Source organism: Nycticebus coucang, chromosome 12 (genome assembly GCF_027406575.1).
Source record: "Nycticebus coucang isolate mNycCou1 chromosome 12, mNycCou1.pri, whole genome shotgun sequence".
Lineage (NCBI taxonomy): Eukaryota > Metazoa > Chordata > Mammalia > Primates > Lorisidae > Nycticebus > Nycticebus coucang.
In genome coordinates, this window is record NC_069791.1 from 80,098,035 (window position 1) to 80,121,442 (window position 23,408).

The 23,408-nt window shown below is 43.0% G+C and overlaps 1 protein-coding gene across 3 annotated transcripts in view; it reads right to left on the reverse strand.

Moving 5' to 3' along the window:
* TMEM248 (transmembrane protein 248) overlaps positions 1-22,384 on the reverse strand; it is a 39,332-nt gene extending 16,948 nt beyond the window's left edge. Inside the window, exons 1-2 of one of the 3 annotated variants that reach the window (XM_053555129.1) lie at positions 22,128-22,384; positions 3,352-3,528 (exon numbers count right to left, since the gene is read on the reverse strand). In XM_053555129.1, the coding sequence (XP_053411104.1) occupies positions 3,352-3,510 (159 nt within the window). In that variant the 5' untranslated portion in view covers positions 3,511-3,528; positions 22,128-22,384. Of the gene's footprint in view, positions 1-3,351; positions 3,529-21,895; positions 22,019-22,127 lie in introns of those variants that run through there. The other 2 variants (XM_053555130.1, XM_053555131.1) reach the window with 2 other exon arrangements.
* Between the last annotated feature and the right edge of the window lie 1,024 nt (positions 22,385-23,408).

Sequence of the window (23,408 nt, forward strand, 5' to 3'; positions counted from 1 at the left end):
CGCCCAGATAAAGGAAATCTTGAAAGGAAGATGTTTTGATGACATTCAGGACATCAAGGGTAATACAATGACAGCTTTGATGGCCATTCCAGAAAAAGAGTGCCAAAATTGCTTTGAAGGGTAGACTAGGCACTGGCATCAATGTGTAGTTTCCCAAGGGGAGTACTTCAAAGATGATAGTAGTGATATTCAGCAATGAGATGTGTAGCACTTTTTCTAGAATGAGCTCACAAACTTAATTGCAATACTCAGTATGTTTGGGCGGTACCTATGGCTCAGTGAGAAGGGCGCTGGCCCCATATACTGAGGGTGGTGAGTTCGAACCTGGCTCCGGCCAAACTGCAACAAAGGAATAGCCAGGCATTGTGGAGGGTGCCCGTGGGCTCAGCTGCTAGGGAGGCTGAGGCAAGAGAATGGCTTAAGCCCAAGAGCTGGAGGTTGCTGTGTTGCCATAGCACTCTACCAAGGGCAACAAAGTAAGACTCTGTCTCCAAAAAAAAAAAAAAGACTCAGCATTTTATTAAGATTCACTACACTGCTGCTCAGGAGGCTGAGGCAAGAGAATCGTGTAAGCCCAAGAGTTAGAGGTTGCTGTCAGCCGTGTGACGCCACGGCACTCTACCCAAGGGCGGTACAGTGAGACTCTGTCTCTACAAAAAAAAAACTATAAAAAAAAAGATTCGCTACACTGAGCAATGTAAGATCTTTGAGTTTTATGAATATATTAGTTTAGAACACATTCTGCTTAAATACATTAACTAGATCTTTCAAAAATACTTACATCCTAGAATAAAATTTGTTGACATATTATCACCCAACTACAGAGTTAACAAACTTCCAACACCAATCTTTAGTACCAATCTGTAGTATCACAATGACACAAAGTTGTAATACATATTTTTTCAATTTTATATCAGGATCAAGAAAAAAACACTTTGAATAGTCTCAAAACATTTTCCAACTTGAGTGTAAACTTGAGTACATATAATACTTCCAAAGAGTAAGACTGTTTTGAGATTCTCTTTGGATTTTAATAACCATTTTGTTTATCTCAAAATAAATTACTATACAAAAATTAACAGCTTAGCGGTTTTCCACCTCCTAGGCAAAAACTTTGCTACGGCAACATAATGTACACATGACCAGCTAGCTTACAAAGAGGAGGACAAACCAAAAGTAGGCAGGACCCCTAGGCTATATCTTAACCACTGGCCTTGGTCAAGTATTCAACATGGACTTGAGCTAGTCAGAAAGGGAATGCCAGGAGCTTTGGTGACTAGTATGTTCATTTTCTGCCCTAACATGGGTGTAGGCTTTTTGTGCAACCTTTAAAGATTCAGGCAGGGAGAATTAAGCCACCAGGTATATCCCTTGGTAAGAAACTCTTTGAAAGGGTTTCATGGTAGAAATAGCTAAAACACATTACTTTAACTGTGTCAGAGAGCTCACATGTGAAGGCTGTCCCTCCTGCTAAGATTACCTATGATGGAGAATGCCATACAACCCAAGAGAAAGTCACGATCCCAATTAAACTGACTAGAGAACTCTTCTCTCTCCAAGGCAAGACACACACAATGCTGCAACAACACAATTCCAATCCCCACCCCTTACTCCCAACAACAAAAATCCCAAGAAGAAAAAAAGAGTGAGAGAAGGCATCCAAGGAATCTGTTAAGAATTAATTTGTTGGCTTGGCACAGTGGTTACAGCACCAGCCACAAGCATTGAGGCTGGCGGGTTCAAGCCCAGCCCCGGCCAGCTAAACAACAATGACAACTACAACAAAAAAAATAGCCGGCAGGGCGGCACCTGTGGCTCAAAGGAGTAGGGCACCTGGCCTCATATTCTATGACACCACTCTACCAAGGGCGACAAAGTGAGACTGTGTCTCAAAAAATATATATATATAATATACATAGAGAGAGAGAGAGAGAGAAAAGTATCCTCAAATAAATGGAGAAGAAGGGCGGTGCCGTGCCTGTGGCTCAAAGGAGTAGGGCGCAGGCCCCATATACCGGAGGTGGTGGGTTCGAATCCACCCCCACCCCCACCCCACCCCCCGGCCAAAAACTGCAAAAAAAAAAAAAAAAAAGCCAGCATTTTGGAGGGCGCCTGTAGTCCCAGCTACTTAGGAGGCTGAGGCAAAAGAATCACTTAAGCCCAAGAGTTTGAGGTTGCTGTGAGATGTGATGCCACAGCACTCTACCAAAAGCAATATTGTAAGATTAAGTCTCCAAAAAAAAAAAAAAAAATGGCTTGGCGCCTGTGGCTCAAGCAGCTAAGATGCCAGCCACATACACCTGAGCTGGCAGGTTCGAATCCAGTCCAGGCTGCCAAACAACAATGACGGCTGCAACCAAAAAACAGCCGGGCATTGTGGCAGGTACCTGTAGTCCCAGCTACTTGAAAGGTGGAAACAGGAGACTTGCTTGAGCCCAGGAGTTTGAGGTTGCTGTGAGCTATGATGCCACAGCACTCTACCCAGGGCAACAGCTTGAGGTTCTATCTCGAAAAAAAAAAATTAAATTAAATTAAAAAAAAAAAAGACTTAATTTGTCCTAAAAGGAACCTTATCTGCTAGTAAATTCAGTATATCATTAATTCTGTATAATTTCTAACATATAAAATAAATTCATGAATATATTACCATTTACCTCTATTTAACAAGAATTATTTTATTAAATGGGCTGTTTTCTGATATGCACATTACACATCTTTTAAAATCCACATAATACGTGTTCAGACGTGTCTGAATTAAGGATTAAAGATCAATGCCCTGACAATTTTTTAAAATTTCCTAAAACATAAACTCTAGAAAGCAAGTTTATAGATAACTGAAGTTTACCTTGATTAAAAACAACAAACCCATTTAAAAATAGATCCTGCTTTTGAATTTCTTTAGGATCCCTTCTTATCCAATGTAAAAAGTCATCTTTACAGCTGATAAAACTCCACCATAACAAGTGGCTGTAAAGTAGCAAATGTTCACTTTTCTAAAATTGCAATGAGCTAATTTAATACAAGTATCAAAGAAGTGAGCTCTCTAGCTTCTTGACACAGCCATTTTATAAATATACTCTCCAAAATGCATGTTGCATTGTTGAAATAGTCTAACTCAAACAGATAGCACTATTTAAACCAAACAATATCTATCTAACTAGGTATTTCCTAATAAAGTGAGTCAAGAGGGGATGGAAAATGGAAAAGTCTGAATATACTAATCTTTCTAATTAGGAGAAAAAAGTCACAGCTTAGGGATGTGATACCCAAGAAACGTGTTGGGAGAGCCACAAGGTGTTTCCCCACCCTTCAAGGTCCAGTCGGCCTGACAGAAGTTAGAATATACTATACCTCTGCCATTTCTGGTGATTTAATCTCCTTGATTTTGAAGAAATAGCCCAGGGTCAAGAAAGCTATTGCCATGGCACTCACACTGATCATAAAGACCACCAGGGGAGGCCGACTGCTGATGTACACCTTCAGGTTCTCCAGGGGGTTGATGTTAAACATTATTCTGAACAGCTTCACCTAAAAGAAATTAATCAGAAAACTGATTAATTGAGGACTGACTTACCAAAAGAAAACCGATGATTCTCATTTTTGTTCCCTTAGTAGAGTTGGTAAGTACCACTCTTTATTGAATTTGAGAAATGTCTGACCACAAATTCATTCAAAAGCTAGAAGGAAAAGCATTAATGTTAACTGTCATTACCTCAAAGTGGTAGGATCTTGAAAGATACATATTCTCTTTCAGTTTGAAACTTTTTTTTTTTTGATGTGTGGTGTTACAATTTCAATTCATGTTTTTAAAAATGTTCAGAAGAGACACAGAGGGAATACTTTTTTTTTTTTTTGTAGAGACAGTCTCACTTTATGGCCCTCGGTAGAGTGCCGTGGCCTCACACAGCTCACAGCAACCTCCAACTCCTGGGCTTAAGCGATTCTCTTGCCTCAGCCTCCCAAGTAGCTGGGACTACAGGCGCCCGCCACAACGCCCGGCTAAACAGAGGGAATACTTTTAAAAGCTCAAATTCAAATGTAAGTTAAATGAGAAATAAAAAGGCAGCAAAATAAGTCATAAGTATGAGGAAAAGAGCAACTTACATACAAATCATATAGAAACAATTTTTATATTAGATTCGTGTATTCTAGATCAGAAAGAAACTACAATGTTTTCAATAAACACAAAGCTTTCTCCTTTCACTGGGTAGAATATATAGGGTTCACCTAAATCTCCTGAATGGATATAAACTACATCATCTTTATCAACAATAAACTATAACATCTTCCCTGTGCTACTTATGACTAATCCTGAACAATTAAGAGCGTCAGATGGCTGAGTCTTGAAAGCAACAAACATCTGGAATAAACAGAGGGTCATTTCTGCCTGAAAACCAGAGCCCCACATCCCACATGGCTATGGGGCCCCTTGGTCATAGCTGTAAATGGAAGCCAGAAAAGGGATCCTGCATAATCCTGCAGGCTAACACTGAGGGAGGTGAGGGTCCTTTAACATCTCAACAGTGTGGTCAACTGGTAGGGGCAAGGAGGACTCCTTAGGCACCTCTAATAGCTTCAAAAGCAACTTTCAGTTTTCTGCATATTTTGTGAAATTCTTCCACATGGACCCTTAGGGACATTTGGGGAATAAAAAAACCTACATCCAGTCACTGCTGGTTTCTTGTGACACCCACATCACTAAAATCTCTCCACCCCCAAGATAAATCTTTCATAAAGCAAGGCTGGGTCTGCCCCTGAAGCCAGTCACTTCACCAACATCTAAAAATATTTTCTCAACATTTTCAAGCAGTCAAATCTTCTGAATATTGTATAATGAATTATCACTACTTCCATATTACTTAAGAAAATGTCTAAGCAGGTCAGTAATGTGACACAAATACATGTCAATATGGACAGAAACAGAGAATACTCTCATTTCCTACCATTGAAAAGATGAGGTTTTGTTTAATTTAACATTCTGTCCTCTTCACTGCCCTATCACTCGTGGCTATCCCAGCACCTGGCACAGAGGAGGCTCAATGAATACTGACTGAATGTTATCACTCCTCTGCCTGGAATACTCCTGAGGCTTCCCACCAAACCTAGGATGAGATCAGCAACATCTCCCTATCATGGACCAAGGGGTTTCATGACCCAGAGCCCTGCCAACCTCTCCAACTGCACTGCCATTAACTCTCCCTCCTCCCTCAGTGGGCTTTAGTCACAATGGCCAAAGTATATAGGATGGGCTTGTCAATTTTTACAAGGAAGTCAGCTAGGACTTTGTTAGGGATAAAGTGAATCTGTGGGTCTGGGGAACACTACCACCTTATAATGTTGTCTTCTAACCTGTGTACTGGGGATGCCTCTCCATTTATTTAGGTTTTCTTTATTTTAACAATGTCTGCTGCTGTCAAAGTTTGCACTTCTTTTGCAAAGTATATTCCTACGTATTTTATTTTTGCAATTTTGGGACAGGACCTACTAGAGGCTTTTACCTCCACTGAGGATGCTTTTCCTAAACATTTTTGTATGCTTGCTCTTCTGAAAAGTCAGCTCCTCAGAGAAGGCCTTCTCTGACCACTCTCAGGCCTCAGTCTCTCATGCTTTATTTCCTTTCCACTCTTTAGCATCAGTCAAGAGTACGATTACTTTTCTACTTATTATCTGCTGTTCCTAATTCATCCACGAAAGTAGAGATTTTGCCTTTCTTGTTTATGGCTATGGCCCTGACCCCTAGCCCCAAGAAGAGTAGCTGGTATACACTGAACACTTATAAATACGAGCAGACTACAACATTAACGACAACAAAAAAATGTGTTAAAAGTCTGTGCCAGACAAAAAGATGCATCAGCAGCCCCTGGGAACAAACCACCACCACCTGCAGTAAGCCAGGCTGTGTATGTTTGTCCTCACAAGAGCCCTTTACGATGGAAAAGACCTAACATTCTGTTTCTGAGGTTTAAGCTGATCTAAGTCGATCTAGTCTGCTGAACTAAACTGTGTATGTAATTGTTCTATTATCCCAGACTGAGGAGCCTAGCTCAGTTCTTCCCACTGTTTCATCCACAAAAGTCACTGAAACAGGTACAAGAGTATCCTGTAGTAAAAGGTCGAAGAGTAGGGCCTACCTTCAACTTGACTTAATATTGTCAGACCACTCTCCAAGGAGACTGTACCAGTTTAGATTTCTGGCAGCAATGAAAGGGCTTGTTCCATTTCCCAATATTCATGCCAACACGTGATATTTTCTTTCTTTCTTTTTTTTTCATTTTTTTTTTTTAACATGTGATATTCTAAAGCATGCTGATTTGGGCCAAGAAGATAGATGTGAAATGGTTTTCTACTATTATTTTAAACTGTATCTCCCTGAAACCAAGCAACTTTTCATTTATATTAGCCATTTAGATTATTCTGAAGTAAATTATCTGAATCCTGGACATTTCCTAGTAGGATGTTAGCATACTTATTAATATTTAGGAATTCATAACATCACAAGAATGGAGAAGAATCCAATGTACTCAATTCTTTTTTTTTTTTTTTTTTTTGTAGAGACAGAGTCTCACTGTACTGCCCTCGGCAGAGTGCCGTGGCGTCACAGGGCTCACAGCAACCTCTAACTCTTGGGCTTACGCGATTCTCTTGCCTCAGCCTCCCGAGCAGCTGGGACTACAGGCGTCCACCACAACGCCCGGCTATTTTTTTGTTGCAGTTTGGCCGGGGCTGGGTTTTGAACCCACCACCCTCGGCATATGGGGCCGGCGTCCTACTCACTGAGCCACAGGCGCCGCCCCCAATGTACTCAATTCTAATATGAAGGCAATAGAGGATCAAATGCAAGGTGGGGAAGAGAGGAGGTGGGAGGAAGGGGGAGGGGGAGGGGTCCATGGTGTAGGGCAGACCTCTTGGGGGTAGGACACAATTATAAGAGACTTTACATAACAAACGAAATCAGTGTGACCTAATTCTTTGTACCCTCAATGAATCCCAAACAATAAAAAAAGAAAAAAGGGCCAGGCGATATCCCAGCACTCTGGGAGGCCAAGGCAGGGGGATGTTTTAGAGACCTCGCCTCTAAAAAAATATAGCTGGGCGTTGTGACGGGCACCTGTAGTCCCAGCTACTGGGGAAGCTGAGGCAAGAGAATTGCTTTAGCCTAGGAGTCTGAGGTTGCGGTGAGATACGACACCACAGCACTCTACTACTGACCTGTTTATGCAACTACTTCACTTGTTTCAGGCAACAAAGTGAGACTCTGTCTCAAAAAAAAAAAAAAAAAAGAAAGAAAAAATATTTAGGAATTCATTTTACATTATGGATACTGACCATTTAGCAATTTTATATGTTACATATAACAACTCCAAGTCTGTGGATTTTCTTTAATAGGGTTTATGGTATCTTTTGTCGTGTGAAAGGTTCTTGATATTTTTAACAGCTTTATTAAGATATGAGATATAATTCATATACTATACAATTCGCTCAGTTAAAGCATATATGTCAATGATTTTCAGTATATTTACACACCTCAGCAACAATCACTACAATTAATTTTTGAACATTCCATTACTCAATAAAGAAATCCCATACCCTTTAGTGGTAACTCATTTCCCTCAGCCTTAAGGCAACCATTACTGTACTTCCCTGTCTGTATAGATTTGCCCATGCTAGGCATTTCAAATAAATGAAACCATGTAACATGTGGTCTTTTGTGACTAAATTACTTCTTCTTTTTGAGGTGGGGGAAACAGTCTCATTTTGTCACCCTCTGTAGAGTGCTGTAACATCTTAGCTCACAGTAACCTCAAACTCTTGAGTTCAAGAGATCCTCTTGCCTCAGCCTCCCAAGTAGTTGAGACTACAAGCGCGCACCACAATGCTTGGCTATTTTTTAGAGACAGGGTCTTGCTCTTACTCAGGCTGGTCTTGTGAACTCAGGCAATCCACCTGCCTTAGTCTTCCAAGCACTGGATCACAGGTGTGAGCCACTGCACCTAGCAAAGTTCTTGATTTTTTTTTTTTTTGGTAGAGACAGTCTCGCTGTATCGCTCTCGGGTAGAGTGCCATGGCGTCACATGGCTCACAGCAACCTCTAACTCTTGGGCTTACGCGATTCTCTTGCCTCAGCCTCCCAAGCAGCTGGGACTACAGGCGCCCGCCACAACGCCCAGCTATTTTTTTGTTGCAGTTTGGCTGGGGCTGGGTTTGAACCCGCCACCCTCAGCATATGGGGCGGGTGCCCTACTCCTGAGCCATAGGCGCCGCCCCAAAGTTCTTGATTCTAATGTACAGTAGAACCTCTGTAAGTTGACCACCCAAGGGACTGTAACAAACTGGTCAACATACAACGGTAATCAACATAAGGAACTTCCATTGAGTGCATGTGGTGCATGTCTGGTCTATGAAAATTAGGTCAACTATGGAACTTCTACTGTATTTAAATTTATCAACCTTTTCCTTTTATGACTGTGTATGTGGGAATTAAGAATTCCTTCCCTATCCTATATGCCAAAGGTTTTTTACAGTATTTTCTTTTACAAGTTTTACAGTTTCACTTTTTACCTTTAGTCTCTCATCACCTTGGAAGTGATGTGGGAAGTCTAGAATCAGGTAGGTTTCTAGTCTAACCTTTTTCTGTATGAGTGGCTGCCAGTCCAATACTATTTATTGAATAGCTCATTCTTCCCCCAGGGACCTGTAATGCCATCTCTCACATACAACAAGCTCCCATATATCGGTGGGCTTGTTTTGGGGCCTTTTCTTCTGTTCCATGGTTGAATCAGTCTCTCCCTACCTCAATACCAAGCTGCTTTAAACTATGCTATTTACTACAAGAAGTCTACCATTTTACTATTCAAAATTGTCTTGGCTATTCTTGGTCCTTTAATCTCTCAAATGAATTTTATGTGTTAATTGTCAAGTTCCCAGAAAAATCTAGCTTGGATTTAAAGTGGAATAACACCAAACATACTAACTAGGGGAAGTAATGACATCTTCACAATTGTTTCCCAATTTATGAATGTGGTATTCTTCTCCATTTATTTGGGGATACTTTTCTATATATATATATATATATATTTTTTTTTTTTTTTTTTTTTTTTTTTTTGAGACACAGTTTCACTTTGTCGCCCTTGGTAGAGTGGTGTCATAGCTCACAGGAACCTCAAACTCTTGGGCTCAAGTGATCCTCTTACCTCAGCTGCCCGAGTAACGGGGACTACAGATACCCGCTGTGATACCCAGCTATTTTTAGAGGTGGGGGTCTCACTCTTGCTCAGGCTGGTCTCCAACTCCTGAGCTCAATCCACCCACCTGGGCCTCCCAGAGTGCTAGGATTATAGCTGTGAGTCATTGCACCTGAACAACTTTTCAACATTAAAAAAAAAAATTTCTCTATAAAGATTTTATGCATCTTATTAGATAGATTCAAAGACATATAATAATTTATGCAGCTAACATTGACAGTATCTTCTAAAAATTACATGTTCTACTGTTGTTAATTTATACAAAAGCAAGACTTCTGCATACTCATCTTGATTCCAGACACTTTGCTGAATATTTTAGATTTCTTTTCTTTTCTCTCTTTTTTTTTTTTTTTTGAGACAGAATCTCAAGCTGTGGCCCTGGGTAGAGTGCTGTAGCATCACAGCTCACAGCAACCTCAAACTCTTGGACTTAAGCAATTCTCGTGCCTCAACTTCCCAAGTAGCTGGGACTACATGCACCTGCCACAACACCCACCTATTTTTTTGTTGTTGCAGTTGTCATTGTTGTTTTTAGCTGGCCTGGGCTGGGTTTGAGCCTGCCAGCCTCAGTGTATGTGGCCAGGGCCCTACCCACTGATCTACAGGCGCCACCTGAAATATTTTAATTTCAATTAGCTTATTTTTAGATTCTCTTGGATTTTCTGTGTTGTAGACAATCATGTTGTTTGCAAACAATAAGTTTGTCTTCCTTTCCAATTCTTATATAATTTTTCTCTTTTTTTAAACTACTTTAATTACACCCTTCAATGAAATGAACAATAGGAATTCTTGCCCCATTCCTGGCTTTAAGGAAAATGCTTTTAATGCTCACTATTAAATATAGCTATATCATAGGTTTCTAATGGAAATCCCTCACTAGGTTAAAGAAGTACCCTACTTGGCTTGGCCCCTGTAGCACATTGGTTACGGTGCCAGCCACATACATAGAGGGTGGCGGGTTCAAACCTGGCCCGGGCCAGCTAAACAACTGCAACAACAAAAAAAGAATTGCTGGGTGTTGTGGCTGGCACCTATAGTCCCAGCTACTTGGGAGGCTGAGGCAAGAGAATTGCTTAAGCCCAAGAGTTTGAGGTTGCTGTGAGCTGTGATACCATGACACTCTACCAAGGGCTACGCAGTGAGACTCTGTCTCAAAAAAAAAAAAAAAAAAGCACCCTACTATTCCATGTTTGCAAAGAGATTTTCATTATAATTGTTACAATTTAAGCTCATTTATGCTCATATTTGTTAGGTAAGTATTACATGATCATGATTTTTTAAAACTATGCTGCTGCTTTGTTTGCTATAATTTATTCTTAATTTTCATATCTATTCATAAGTGAGATAAGAAAAGTTTAGGCCACCATTATACTCTCCATGAATGTATAGTCAACCCTCCATATGGGCATCTGCAGATTCAACCAACCACAAATGGAAACTTTTTGAAAAATAATGACAAAAAACAGAAATAAAAAATACAGTGTCACATCTATTTACATAGCACTTATTCTACATTGAGTATTAGAGATGGTTTAAAGTATACAAGAGAATGCATGCAGATTATGTCACTTTATATCAGGGATTTGAGCATGCCTAGAATTTGGTATAGGACTGTGTGTCCTGGAACAATCTCCCAGACATCCAGGGATAGCCGCATTCCTTGGCTGGTGTGATGAAGTCAATACCAGTATCATAAAAATGAGATAAATGTGTTCATTCTTATCTACTTTCTAGAACAATGAGAATAATGTAGACTTCTACTTCTTGGATGTTTGATAACCCTGGGCCAGAAAACCACCTAGGTTTGCCAACTTTTTCTTTAGTTTTGTATTTTGGTGGGTTGTCTTTACTATTTACTCATGATTTTTTTTTTTTTTTTTTTGTAGAGACAGAGTCTCACTTTATGGCCCTCGGTAGAGTGCCGTGGCCTCACACAGCTCACAGCAACCTCCAATTCCCGGGCTTAAGCGATTCTCTTGCCTCAGCCTCCCGAGCAGCTGGGACTACAGGCGCCCGCCACAACGCCCGGCTATTTTTTTGTTGCAGTTTGGCTGGGGCTGGGCTTGAACCCGCCACCCTCGGCATATGGGGCCGGTGCCCTGCTCACTGAGCCACAGGCGCCGCCCTAATCATGATTTTTAAGTTGATATTTTCTATTCCTATTGAATCAGTTTGGATAAGATACATTATTTTAGGAAATTATCCATTTTTACATTGCTTTTTTAACTTTCTGGCACAGTATTTTATGATTACTTCAATTTTTAATTTACTTGTAGTTCTTTTGTTGTTGTTGTTGTTGTTATTTTTTTTGAAACAGAGCCTCAAGCTGTCGCCCAGGGTAGAGTGCCGAGGCATCACAGCTCATAGCAACCTCCAACTCCTGGGCTCAAGAGATTCTCCTGCCTCCACATCCCAATCAGTTGGGACTACAGGTGTCCGCCATAACGCCCGGCTATTTTTTGGTTGCAGCCGTCATTGTTGTTTGGCGGACCTGAGCTGGATTTGAACCCGCCAGCTCAGGTATATGTGGCTGGCGCCTTAGCCTCTTGAGCCACAGGCACGGAGCTAGTTATGTTATTTTTTATTACAAATCTTTTTTCTTTTTTTCCTTTTGAGAAAGAGTCTCACTTTGTCACCCTTGGTACAGTGCCGTGGTATCACAGCTCATGGCAACCTCAAACTCTTGGGCTTAAGTGATTCTCTTGGCTCAGCCTCTCACGTAGCTGGGAGTATAGGCAACCGCCACTACGCCAGGCTATTTTATTACAAATCTTTATGTGCGTTTCCCTTCTCTTTTTAATCAGTCTTGCAGGAGCTTTACTATATTTGTGTTTTCAAAGAACTATTTGGTTTTGTAGGTTGTATTTAGACCATGTCTTTGTTTTCTAATTTCAGTAATTTCTATTTATTTTAAAAAAATTTTCCTCCATCTAGCCAGCTGTGGTAGCGCACACTTGCAGTCACAGCTACTCAGGAAACTAAGGCAGGAGGATCACTTAAGCCTAGGAGTTTAGAGGTTGCTGCCAGCTATGACCATACCACTGTCCTCATGCCCAGGCAACACAATGAGACAATGTCTCAAAAACTAACAACAACAATATTCTTCCATCTGCTTTCTTTGGGTTTATTCAATTGAGTTTTTCTAAATTAGCTGGAATCTTAGCTCACATTTAGCATTTTAGAATATAAATTTCCCTCAACATTCCTTCCTTCCACTACCACCACTAACCCATCAGCAAATCCAGGAGATCTTCTTTCCAAAACGTATCTCAGATCCATCCACTCTGCCCCTTCTTTTCTTTATTTTTATTTATTTATTTTGAGACAGAGACTCAAGCCATCGCCCTGGGTAGAGAACCATGACATCACAGCTCACAACAACCTCCAACTCCTGGGCTCAAGCGATTCTCCTGCCTCCGCCTCCCAAGTAGCTGGGATTACAGGCCCCTGCCACAACGCCCAGCTATTTTTTTGTTGCAGCCGTCATTGTTGTTTGGCAGGCCCATGCTGGATTCGAACCCACGAGCTCAGGTATATGTGGCTGGCGTCTTAGCTGCTTGAGCCACAGGCGCCAAGCCTCTGCCCCTTTTCTTGCTAAGATGACTGAAATTGTTAAGTGTATCAGCCCTCTGCATCTCCAAGGCCTCATACCTAAGGGCCCACCAAGTTTCTCTCTATACCACTATGTCCCCCAGCATGACAAAAACTGCACCCTTCTGCTCTCATCCAACCTGTCTCTCCCTTCTGTGTTCCCCATCTCAATCCAGAACTTTGGGAAATGTCCTGGACTACCACTGCCTTACCTTCCACATCCAGCAATTACTAAGTGCTAAGGATTCTATTTCTTTCTTTCTTTTTTAGAGACAGAGTTTCATTTTGTTGCCCTCAGTAGAGCGCTGTGGCATCACAGCTCACAGCAACCTCCAGCTCTTGGGTTTAGGCAATTCTCTTGCCTCAGCCTCCTGAGTAGCTGGGACTACAGGCCCCTGCCACAACGCCCGGCCATTTTTTTTGTTGTTGCAGTTTGGCCAGGCACCTGCCACAACACCCGCCTATTCTTTTGGTGCAGTTTTCTTTGTTGTTTAGCTGGCCCAGGACGGGTTAGAACCCACCAGCCTTGGTGTATGTGGCCAGCACCATAACCACTGTGCTTCGGGCAGCGAGCCCATGAGTTTTTCTTCCAAATGTGAATCTAATCATGTTACTGCTTAAATCTCTCATAGCTCCAAATAACCAAAGGATAAAGTCCAAGCTCCTTAGCATGCAGTCAATGAGTTTGCCCCAACACCCTCTACTTCATCTGTTTGCACTCCCACAACATATTAAACAATGCCATAGCTTCAAGCCTATGAGTCCACCGGTCCTCTTAACTTCCATGAACATTCACCAGTCCTCTTAACTTCCATGAACATTTCACTACTTCACCCCCTTTTCTAAGACTTAGCTCAGGGGTCATCCCCTCTATGAAACTTCTTCAGGTCCCACCCCCCAAAACCCCTTAGGGAGATGACGTTTACTTTTTTTTGAGACAGAGTTTCACTTTGTTGCCCTTGGTAGAGTGCCATGGCGTCATAGTTCACAGCAACCTCAAACTCCTGGGCTCAAGCGATCCTCTTGCCTCAGCCTCCCAAGTAGCTGGGACTACAGGCACCTGCCACAACACCCGGCTATTTTTAGAGATGAGGTCTCACTCTGGCTCAGGCTGGTCTCGAACCTATGACCTCAGGCGATCTACCTGCCTTGGCCTCCCAGAGTGCTAGGATTACAGGCAGCCTGACAACTTTTACTTTTATGCCCTGCCTATACTATGTGCTAATATCTCACTCAGAGCCTGAAACACCTTAATGCAGCGTCCTGTGTATTTTTATCTTTCCAACCAAGTTGTAGGCCTTTCAAAGGCAGAGATACATCATCTTTCTCCACATACCTAATTTCCAGACACAAAATAGGTGATTAAAAATGCAAGTTCAGGGTGGCGCCTGTGGCTCAGTGGGTAGGGCGCCGGCCCCATATACCGAGGGTGGTGGGTTCAAACCCAGCTCTGGCCAAACCTCAACAAAAAAATAGCCGGGCATTGTGGCAGTCGCCTATAGTCCCAGCTACTCGGGAGGCTGAGGCAAGAGAATCATCTAAGCCCAGGAGTTGGAGGTTGCTGTGAGCTGTGATGCCATAGGACTCTATCGAGGTGACACTCTGTCTCTACAAAAAAAAAAAAAAATGCAAGTTCAGACTATAAATAGGATCCATTCACCACCTGGAATTACAGTTATGAACATTCAGAAAAAAGACAGAAAAATCTGAATTTAAGAGCAGTGCCTGTGGCTCAGTGAGTAGGGTGCTGGCCCCATATACTGAGGGTGGCAGGTTCAAACCTGGCCCTGGCCAAACTGCAACCACAACAAAAAAAAAATCTGAATTTAAATACACTTCAAAGAGAATTACTAGTCATTAAAACCATATCAGGCCAGAATTTAAACTGTTGTATCAACATAAGTACCCACAAATTAGCAAATTTTGTCAACACAAGCCAATTTAATTTGGGGAAACTTTCAGAGTAGGCCAATTATAGTCACCAAAAAAGCAAAAGCACTTTTGAATACTACTACTAAGAGTCCAAACATTTCACGAACTTAAAATTCCTCTCTACCATTCACAACTTTTCAAGTAAGAAATTAATAAAGTTCAAATAAATTTATTTCCTCTGTAAAAAGTAACAAGTAGTTTCTGTAATCTTCCTAATGGTACATGTTACCGTTTTTTTTTTTGAAAGTCTATGTCGCCCTCAGTAGAATGCCGTGCCATCACAGCTCACAGCAACCTCAAACTCTTGGGCTTAAGCGATTCTCTTGCCTCACAGCTCTCCCTCTCTCAAAGCCCACAAATTTTAAAGTATACCATACCACGTAGCTACTTGTTCAAGTTTTAAATTAGTTTATTCTAGTTTTAAAATAGTTTTATTGCAGTTTGGGTTTGTTTTGCTTTTGAGACAGGGTCTGGTCTGTTCCACAGGCTAGAGTACAGTGTCCTCATAGTAATTTACCACAGCCTCCAATTCCTGGGCTCAAGAGATCCTCCCAGCTCAGCCTGCAAGTAGCTGGGACTACAGGTGTATGCCATCACGCCCAGCTAATTTTTCTATTTTTTGTAGACATAGGATCTTGCTCTTGCTCAGGTTGGTCATGAACTCTTGGCCTCAAGCGATCTTCCCACCTTGGCCTCCCAAAGTGCTAAGATTATAGGCATGAGCCACCATGCCTACTATACTTTTTTTTTGTTTTGTTTTGTTTTTTTTGATAGAGAGAGTCTCACTATGTCATCCTCGGTAGAGTACCGTGGTATCACAGCTCACAGCAACCTCCAACTCTTAGGCTTACGTGATTCTCTTGCCTCAGCCTCCCAAGTAGCTGAGACTGTAGGCACCCACCACAACACCCAGCTATTTTTTTGTTGCAGTTGTCATTGTTGTTTAGCTAGCCCAGGCTGGGTTCAAACCTGCCACCCTCAGTGTATGTGGCTGGCATTGTAACCACTGGGCTAAGGGTGCTAAGCCAATATAGTTTTAAACTAGAATTATTCTAGTTTTTAGCTAGAATCTTTGGAGAGGGAGTCCATATTTCCAGACAATATTTCCTAAATAGTTTCACTATGTTCATTTAAGGTGTACTGAGCCACTACTCATGACCCAGACCAAAAAGTTCACCTTTGTATGAGCAACAAAACCATCATTCATCTTTTTTTTTGAGACAGACTCTTACTTTGTCACCCTCCGTACAGTGCCATAGTGTCACAGCTCACAGCAACCTCAAACTCTTGAGATTTTCTTGCTTCAGCCTCCGAAGTAGCTAGGACTAATGGCGCCCACCACAACGTCTGGCTATTTTTAGAGATGGGGACCTAGCTCTTGCTCAAACTGGTCTCAAACCTGTGAGCTCAGGGCAATCCACCTGCACCTCGGCCTCCCAGAGTGCTAAGATTACAGGTGTGAGCCACCTTGCCCAGACTCTATTATTTATCTTAAACTAGATTTTCTACCTTAGTGGTAAATGGGAAATTCCTGAAAGCTCTCCTATAAAGTCATGCCTAGGAGAAGCTCAGAGTTGAGGGAATGGAAGAGTGCCACAGGGGGATAAGACAGGCCAGCTTGCTCTATGCCCACCTCAGGAAACACATTGGTCTTGTGCTGACAGAGAAGAAAAGCAGGGACTCAACCTTAAAAGGTGGGAGAAAGGCCCATTCTGACATAAAATACAAGCAGCATTTTTCAAGTATCCTGTGATGTTTGAGGCATTGGAAGGGCTTTAAGGACAGGATTGCAAACCCTGAACCTAATAAAGGAAGTCATCCATGCAATGCTAGAATGCCCATGACTTTGCAGAAAAGAAGATATTTGCTAGTATCAAAGAAACCCTGACGCAAGCTTGGGCAACTTCCTCATAAAGCAGCCAGTGCAGACAAAATAAACCATCAGATAGACAACTGAGAAGCAATGAAGACAGAGGAAAACTTCAAGGTCTCCAGTAATCTCTAGGATGCTACATTCAAAATCTGACTCCCAGACCTTAACCTACCTCACTACAGCAGTGACAGTGAGAGTCACACCCTTCTGGTTTTCTTTACATTCATCTAGCCCCCCTTCCTCCTCATTCTCCTTCAAAAGCTGCTGTTCTGGTGAGGCCTCCAGATGGATACTCATTCCTGCCAATTTTAGCTGCTCCAGATCCAAATATCCACCTCTCAGAGAGCACTCTACTTAGGAAAACCTCAGGTACCTCAGACCAACAAAGCCAAAACTCACTGCAAATCACGAGACTGGCTCTGCACAATGAAAGCCACGGCCATTGGCCATCCACCTAGTGATTCCTGATGGCTGTTCCTGACTCTCTCTCCTGCAACCCATTCCTCAGTCCTGTCATTTCCACTTCTTAAATGTCTCTCAAAAGTAGCTGTTGCGGGGCAGTGCCTGTGGCTCAAAGGAGTAGGGCACTGGCCCCATGTGCCAGAGGTGCGGGTTCAAATCCAGCCCCAGACAAAAACTGCAAGAAAAAAAAAAAGTAGCTGTTGCTGCATCCCCACTGACAATGCCTTCCTCAGCCAAAATGAACCCTGAATGTCTACTGCGCATGTTTTTCTTTTGAGACAGAGCCTCAAGCTGTCGCCCTGGGTAGAGTGCACCGCTCACAGCAACCTCCAACTCCTGGGCTCAAGCGATTCTCCTGCCTCCGCCTCCCAAGTAGCTGGGACCACAGGTGCCCACCACAATGCCAGCTCATTTTTTTTTCTTTTTTTTACTGCACATGTTATCACTCATTTCTGTGGTGGTGTTTCTGCACTCCACTTTTAATCCACTTAACACATGTCATATCTCAGACCACATGCCAAGTGTTTTACATCCATCATATTACAGAAGAGGAAATTGAGTCAAAAGAGGTTAATTTTGTTTTTAGAGACAGAGTCTCACTTTGTCACCCTCAGTAGAGTACTGTGGTGTCACAGCTCACAGCAACCTCAAATTCCTGGGCTCAAGAGATTCTCCTGCCTCAGCCTCTCAAGTAGCTGGGCCTACAGGCACCCGCCACAATGCCCCGCTATTTTTTAAAAGACAGGGTCTCACTCTAGCTCAGGCTGGTCTCAAACTTGTAAGCTCAGGCAATCTGCCTGCCTTGGCCTCCCAAAGTGCTGGGATTACAGGCGTGAGCCACTGTGCCTGGCTGGTTTTTTTTTTGTTTGTTTGTTTGTTTGTGGTTTTTGGCCGGGGCTGGGTTTCAACCCACCACCTCCGGCATATGGGACTAGCGCCCTACTCCTTGAGCCACAGGCACCACCCTGTTTGTTTTTTAAAGAGATGGGGGCCTCACTCTTGCTTGGGCTGGTATTGAACCCGTGAGCTCAGGCAATCTACTCGTTGGGCCTTTCAGAGTGCTAGGATTACAGGCCTGAGCCACTGTGCCTGGCCTCCCCCTCTTTTTTAAAAAACTAAATTCACCATAGTCCTAAGATTGAAAATAACTTATTTTCTTCTTTAGATTTTTTTCAATTGCTGACCACCTTAAAACTAAAATTAAAAGGATTCCCATATTGCAATTTAATTATTTGGGGGTTAACAGTTTTTTAAAAAAGCAAGTCAGGAAAGACAGAGATATGTAATTATACACAGAAGGAATACTATAGACTATAGACCTTTCGTCAAATTTATTTGATTTATACTTGGGAAAGACAAAGATTTCCATGTTTTTCAAAGTAAACCTAAATTCAACTTGCTAAACTCCTTCCTCCATTTCTTCCTCCATCATTTTAAAGAAAGACTTAGGGGTCAATTAGACTTTCAATTAGATTTTTTGTTTGTTTGTTTTCTTGCTGTTGTTTGAGTTCCGCATATATTTTGGATATCAAACCCTCATTAGATGTATCGCTTGCAAATATTTTCTCCCAATCTGTAGGAATTTTTTTTTATTTGGTAGAGACAGAGTCTCACTTTATCACCCTGGTAAAGTGCTGTGGCATCACAGCTCACAGCAACCTCCAACTTCTGGGCTTAGGCAATTCTCTTGCCTCAGCCTCCCAAGTAGCTGAGACTACAGGAGCCCACCACAACGCCCGGCTATTTTTTGTTGCAGTTTGGCCAGGGCTGGGTTCGAACCCACCATCCTCAGTATATGGAGCTGGCGCCCTACCCGCTGAGCCATAAGTGCCACCCAATCTGTAGGAATTAAAAAATGGGCAAGGGACTTGGATAGAGATTTCTCAAAAGACTTAAAAATGGCCAACAGATGTTTTTTTCAATGTCAACATCACTAATCATTAGGGTAATGTATATTAAAATCATGAGGAGATACCCTCTCACACCTATCAGAATGGCTTTTATCAAAAAGATGAAAGAAGGCTGGTGAGGATGAAGACAAACAGAACCCTTGCACACTGTTGCTGGGAATGTAAATTAGTATAGCTATAAGGGAAAACAGTAGGAAAAGTATAAAAATGGAACTACCATTTGATCCCACTTCTGGATATTTATCCCAAAGATTTGAATCTGTTTGTCAAAGAGATGTCTGCACCCCCATGTTCAATGTAACACTATTCTTAATCACCAAGTTACAGAATCAACCAAAGGATTAATCAACAGATGCAGATGATGAAAATGGGGTACATACACACAATGGAATACTATTCAGCCTTCAAAAAGACAAATTCTCTCATTTGCAACAACATGGATAGATCTGGTGAACATTATGCTAAATGAAACAAGTCAGGCACAGAAAGACAACATGATTTTGCTTATACGCAGAATCTAAAATAAATGAACTTGAGCAGAATGGTAGTTACAGAGACTAGGGGGCTGGTGGGCTGGGGAGATGATGGTCAAAGAGTATTAAATCTCAGACAAGAGGAATGTATTTGAGGGGTTTTGTATTAGTTCTATTATACAGTGTAATGTATACAGCTAATAATATTGTACATTTCAAAACTGCAAATGTTTTCAAAACTTAAAAACAAAAATACAGGCTAAGATTGAAGCCAGAGAGGTCCTAAGATTAGTCATAATGTTCCAGGGCAATTACAAGGCATCCTGTTTGAATGGCTTCAAAGGTTCTTCAACAATACTTGGTAAGAGAAATAAACACCATCCCCATGAAGTGGACGTCATCTGCAGAAACCATATCAGAACTGTGCTCCTGCAAACTAAACACAGTCACTGAAACAACTTGCAAACACCAAATTTAATTTCCTGATTAATACCAGACAGGAATAACAATCAGCTTCTTTTTCACTGTCCTTAAAATAAGTTAAGCACAGCTTTATACCACTGGCTGTTAATAGAAGAAGGCAAACTAAACGAATGAACACAGTACTTTAGAAACCAGAAATCTACCAGAAGCCAGACTGAATAGCACACACACCCCTTTCTTAGAAAAGCATTTACCATAACCAGCAGCCTCAGCCAATACTTCTAAGTACCTAAGTCCAGCTATCTAGCCTGGGTCCTCTTTCACAAACAGGCCTTAGGTGTTTTTGTTTGTTTGTTTTGTTTTGTTTTTGAGACAGAGTCTCAAGCTGTCACCCTCAGTAGAGTGCCGTGATGTCACAGCTCACAGCAACCTCAAACTCTTGGGCTTAAGCAATTTTCTCAGCCTCCCAAGTAGCTGGGACTACAGGCGCCCTCCCACCCCAATGCCTGCTATGTTGTTGTTGTTGTTGCAATTGTCATTGTTGTTTTAGCTGGCCCTGGCTTCGGTGCATGTGCCTGGTGCCCTACCCACTGAGCTACTGGCGCTGCCAAACAGACCTTAGTTTTTTCATTTTCCAGCTAATTCAGAATGCCTGAAACCTTCCTGATCTTTCTAGGTCCACTTCAAAAGTCATTTCCTTTATGAAGCTTTTCTGAGCCTCACCCTAACAAAACAGTTGGCAATTAAGCCCTGCCACATTTTCTAGCTTATTGCTTTCCTAAATAAGTTCCTCAGGGCAGAAAACAATCTGCATTTCCTCCGGTGCCTTGGCTCACGTTTGTAATCCTAGCACTCTGGGAAGCCTAAAGGGGTGGATCTGCTCCAGGGCTGGAGACCAGCCTGAGCAATAGCGAGACCCCTGTTTCAAAAAGAAAAATAAAAATCGCCAGACGTTGTGGAGGCTGAGGCAAGAGAACAGCTTGAGCCCAAGAGTTGGAGGTTGCTGTGAGTTATGACACAAGGCACTCTACCGAGAGCAACAAATTGAGACTCTGTCTCAAAATCAAACAAACATCTGCACTTAGCTCCATCTTTTCCCTTTCAGCAGCAGCACCCCAGAGAAGGGGCACTCAATCAGCATGTCCTCTCAGTATGCAGACTCCAGGGCCAGCCCTGATTTCCAGCCCACCTCAATCAGATCACATAAATTCTTCCAGCACATATACTACTAAGTCACCACACTGTCCCTTTACTCTCAGAGAGTAAATGCACTTGGAGCCATGAAGTATACCTTCAGTATACAACAGGTCCATTTCCTTTCAGAAAACTTAGATGAAATTCGGTAGTAGGAAGGCACTCCTACCGGTTAAGCAGTGATGAAGCATTCATCTACAAATGGGATACAGATGCTCAGACCCCAAGCACCCAAGATGATCAAAAAGGGTGCTATAGGGCCAAACCAATTTATCAAATATTCGTCAGCAGCCTTAGAGTTTTTCTTCCTATTAATTCCCATAGTGGCCACGATCTTACCAAAGCAGGCTTCAAAGAAGCTCACCATTCATCATCCAGCGAGGGCTGTAATCTGCTAGCTGAGACTAAACTCAGACATGATATTCTTCACCAAAGTCCCCCTCACCCGCTGCCCAACGTTTACAGAGTTCAAACAATTCAAAACAGCACAACACGCCTAGTTGTATTCTTGACAATGCCCATCAAGAGAACTGGACTACATGTCTCTAGATTACCTTCGAATCACTCCTTTATTAAAACATGAGTAAAGGTAAGAATCCACTCTATTCTGGATATTTTCCAAGTTTGCCACAGAGAAGGCCTCTATTTCAAGTTTCCGAACATAAGTCTCTAAGCCTCCCACCTTCTTCCTGAGATGTCACTAATTTGCAAACGGAGAAGTAACGCAAAACAGCCCAAAGTCAGAAATGGCAAACGACCAAAATGCTCCCCGTTCCAAATCTAAATTATGCGAACCTCCATACGACAGAGAAGTCCCCCCATCTCGACGGCGAGCAGGAAGTCCTTGTTCCAGGGATGATGGGGGGCAAACCTCGGTGGGGAGGACCAGGCCGAGGCCGGCCAAAGCCGAGCAACCCCCACCGGGGGCTGAGGCGGAAGGGTTGTTCCTAACGAGCACGGCTCCCTCCCGGCCCCGCGGACAGCCCCGGCGGAACCCAATTCCCGCCCGCCCGCCGTCCCGGCTCACCCCGCCCCGGTGGGCAGCGGCGCAGCCCGGGCCCGGTCGGGCCAGCTGTTTGTCCCCCTCACTCTCGGCGGCGCGCGGCGGGCCCGGGGCCGCTCGGCACCATCCTCCCCGCTGCGCCGGGGGCAGCGTCCGGCTCAGCGGGGCCCACGCGAGGACCAGAGGCTAACCCGACTCGCGCCGCGAAAACACAGGATCGAGTTGAGCTCCGGCACCCGTGGTTTCCGGGTCAAAAAAAAAAAAAAAAAAAAGAAAGAAAGAAACGCCACGGCCACCACTGCCGTGACCTCCGACACCTGGCGCCCGACGGCGGCGCGGCGGGGACAAGATTCTTCCTACGCGTGAGGCGGAACCACGCCTCCTGGCTGGTCACGTGTATGCGGAAGTACGTGGAGAGCGTGATGTACGTTTCTGGGTCTCTGTGAGGCTGGGGTTGTGTGTGTACGTTCGTGTGGGTGTGGTGCGAGTATGTGGGTTTGCGTAGGTCAATAGGCATCGTTTACAAAGGTGTGTGCGATGCACATAATGTAGATCTGTGTGACCGCGCGTCTGTAGTGTTGTATGGGGAGTGAACGTGTCGGATGTGTGCAGCGTAGGCGTGCATTCGAGTGTGCACGCACTTGTTAAGTATATGTGTGTGGGGCCTGGCGCGATGGCTCTCGTCTGTAATCCTAGCACTCTGGGAGGCGGGGCGGGTGGATTGCCTGAGCTCACGGGTTCGAGACCAGCTTGAGCAAGAGCGATATTCCCACCTCTAAAACTAGCCGGGCGTTATTGGCGGGCGCCCGTAGTTTCAGCTACTCGGGAGGCTGAGGGAAGAGGATCACTTGAGCCCGAGAGTTTGGGGTTGCTGTGAGCTGTGACACCACAGCAAAGGGCGACAAAGTGAGACTGAAAAAAAATGAGTATGTGGTGTGTACAAGCTAACAGGTGTGCATATCTGTGTTTCTGTGCTTATATTAATCACTGTCAATAAAAGTAATTGTGCGCAACCGCTTGGTAAAATAATTTGGCATTATCCGGTACACTTGATGATTTACGTGTTTTCTCTTGAGAAAGCATTACTCCAGAGAAACGCTCACAGGCACAAGTCAACAAAGTCATGTTTTCAGCAACTCTAACTGTCAAAACCGTCAAATGTAAAAACAGACTTTGATATTTTCATGTTTTTTGAAATACAAAAAAGTGAAAATTCTTTTTTTTTTTTATACAGAGCCTAAAGCTGTTGACCTGGGTAGAGTGCTGTGGCATCACAGCTCACAGCAACCTCCAATTCCTGAGCTT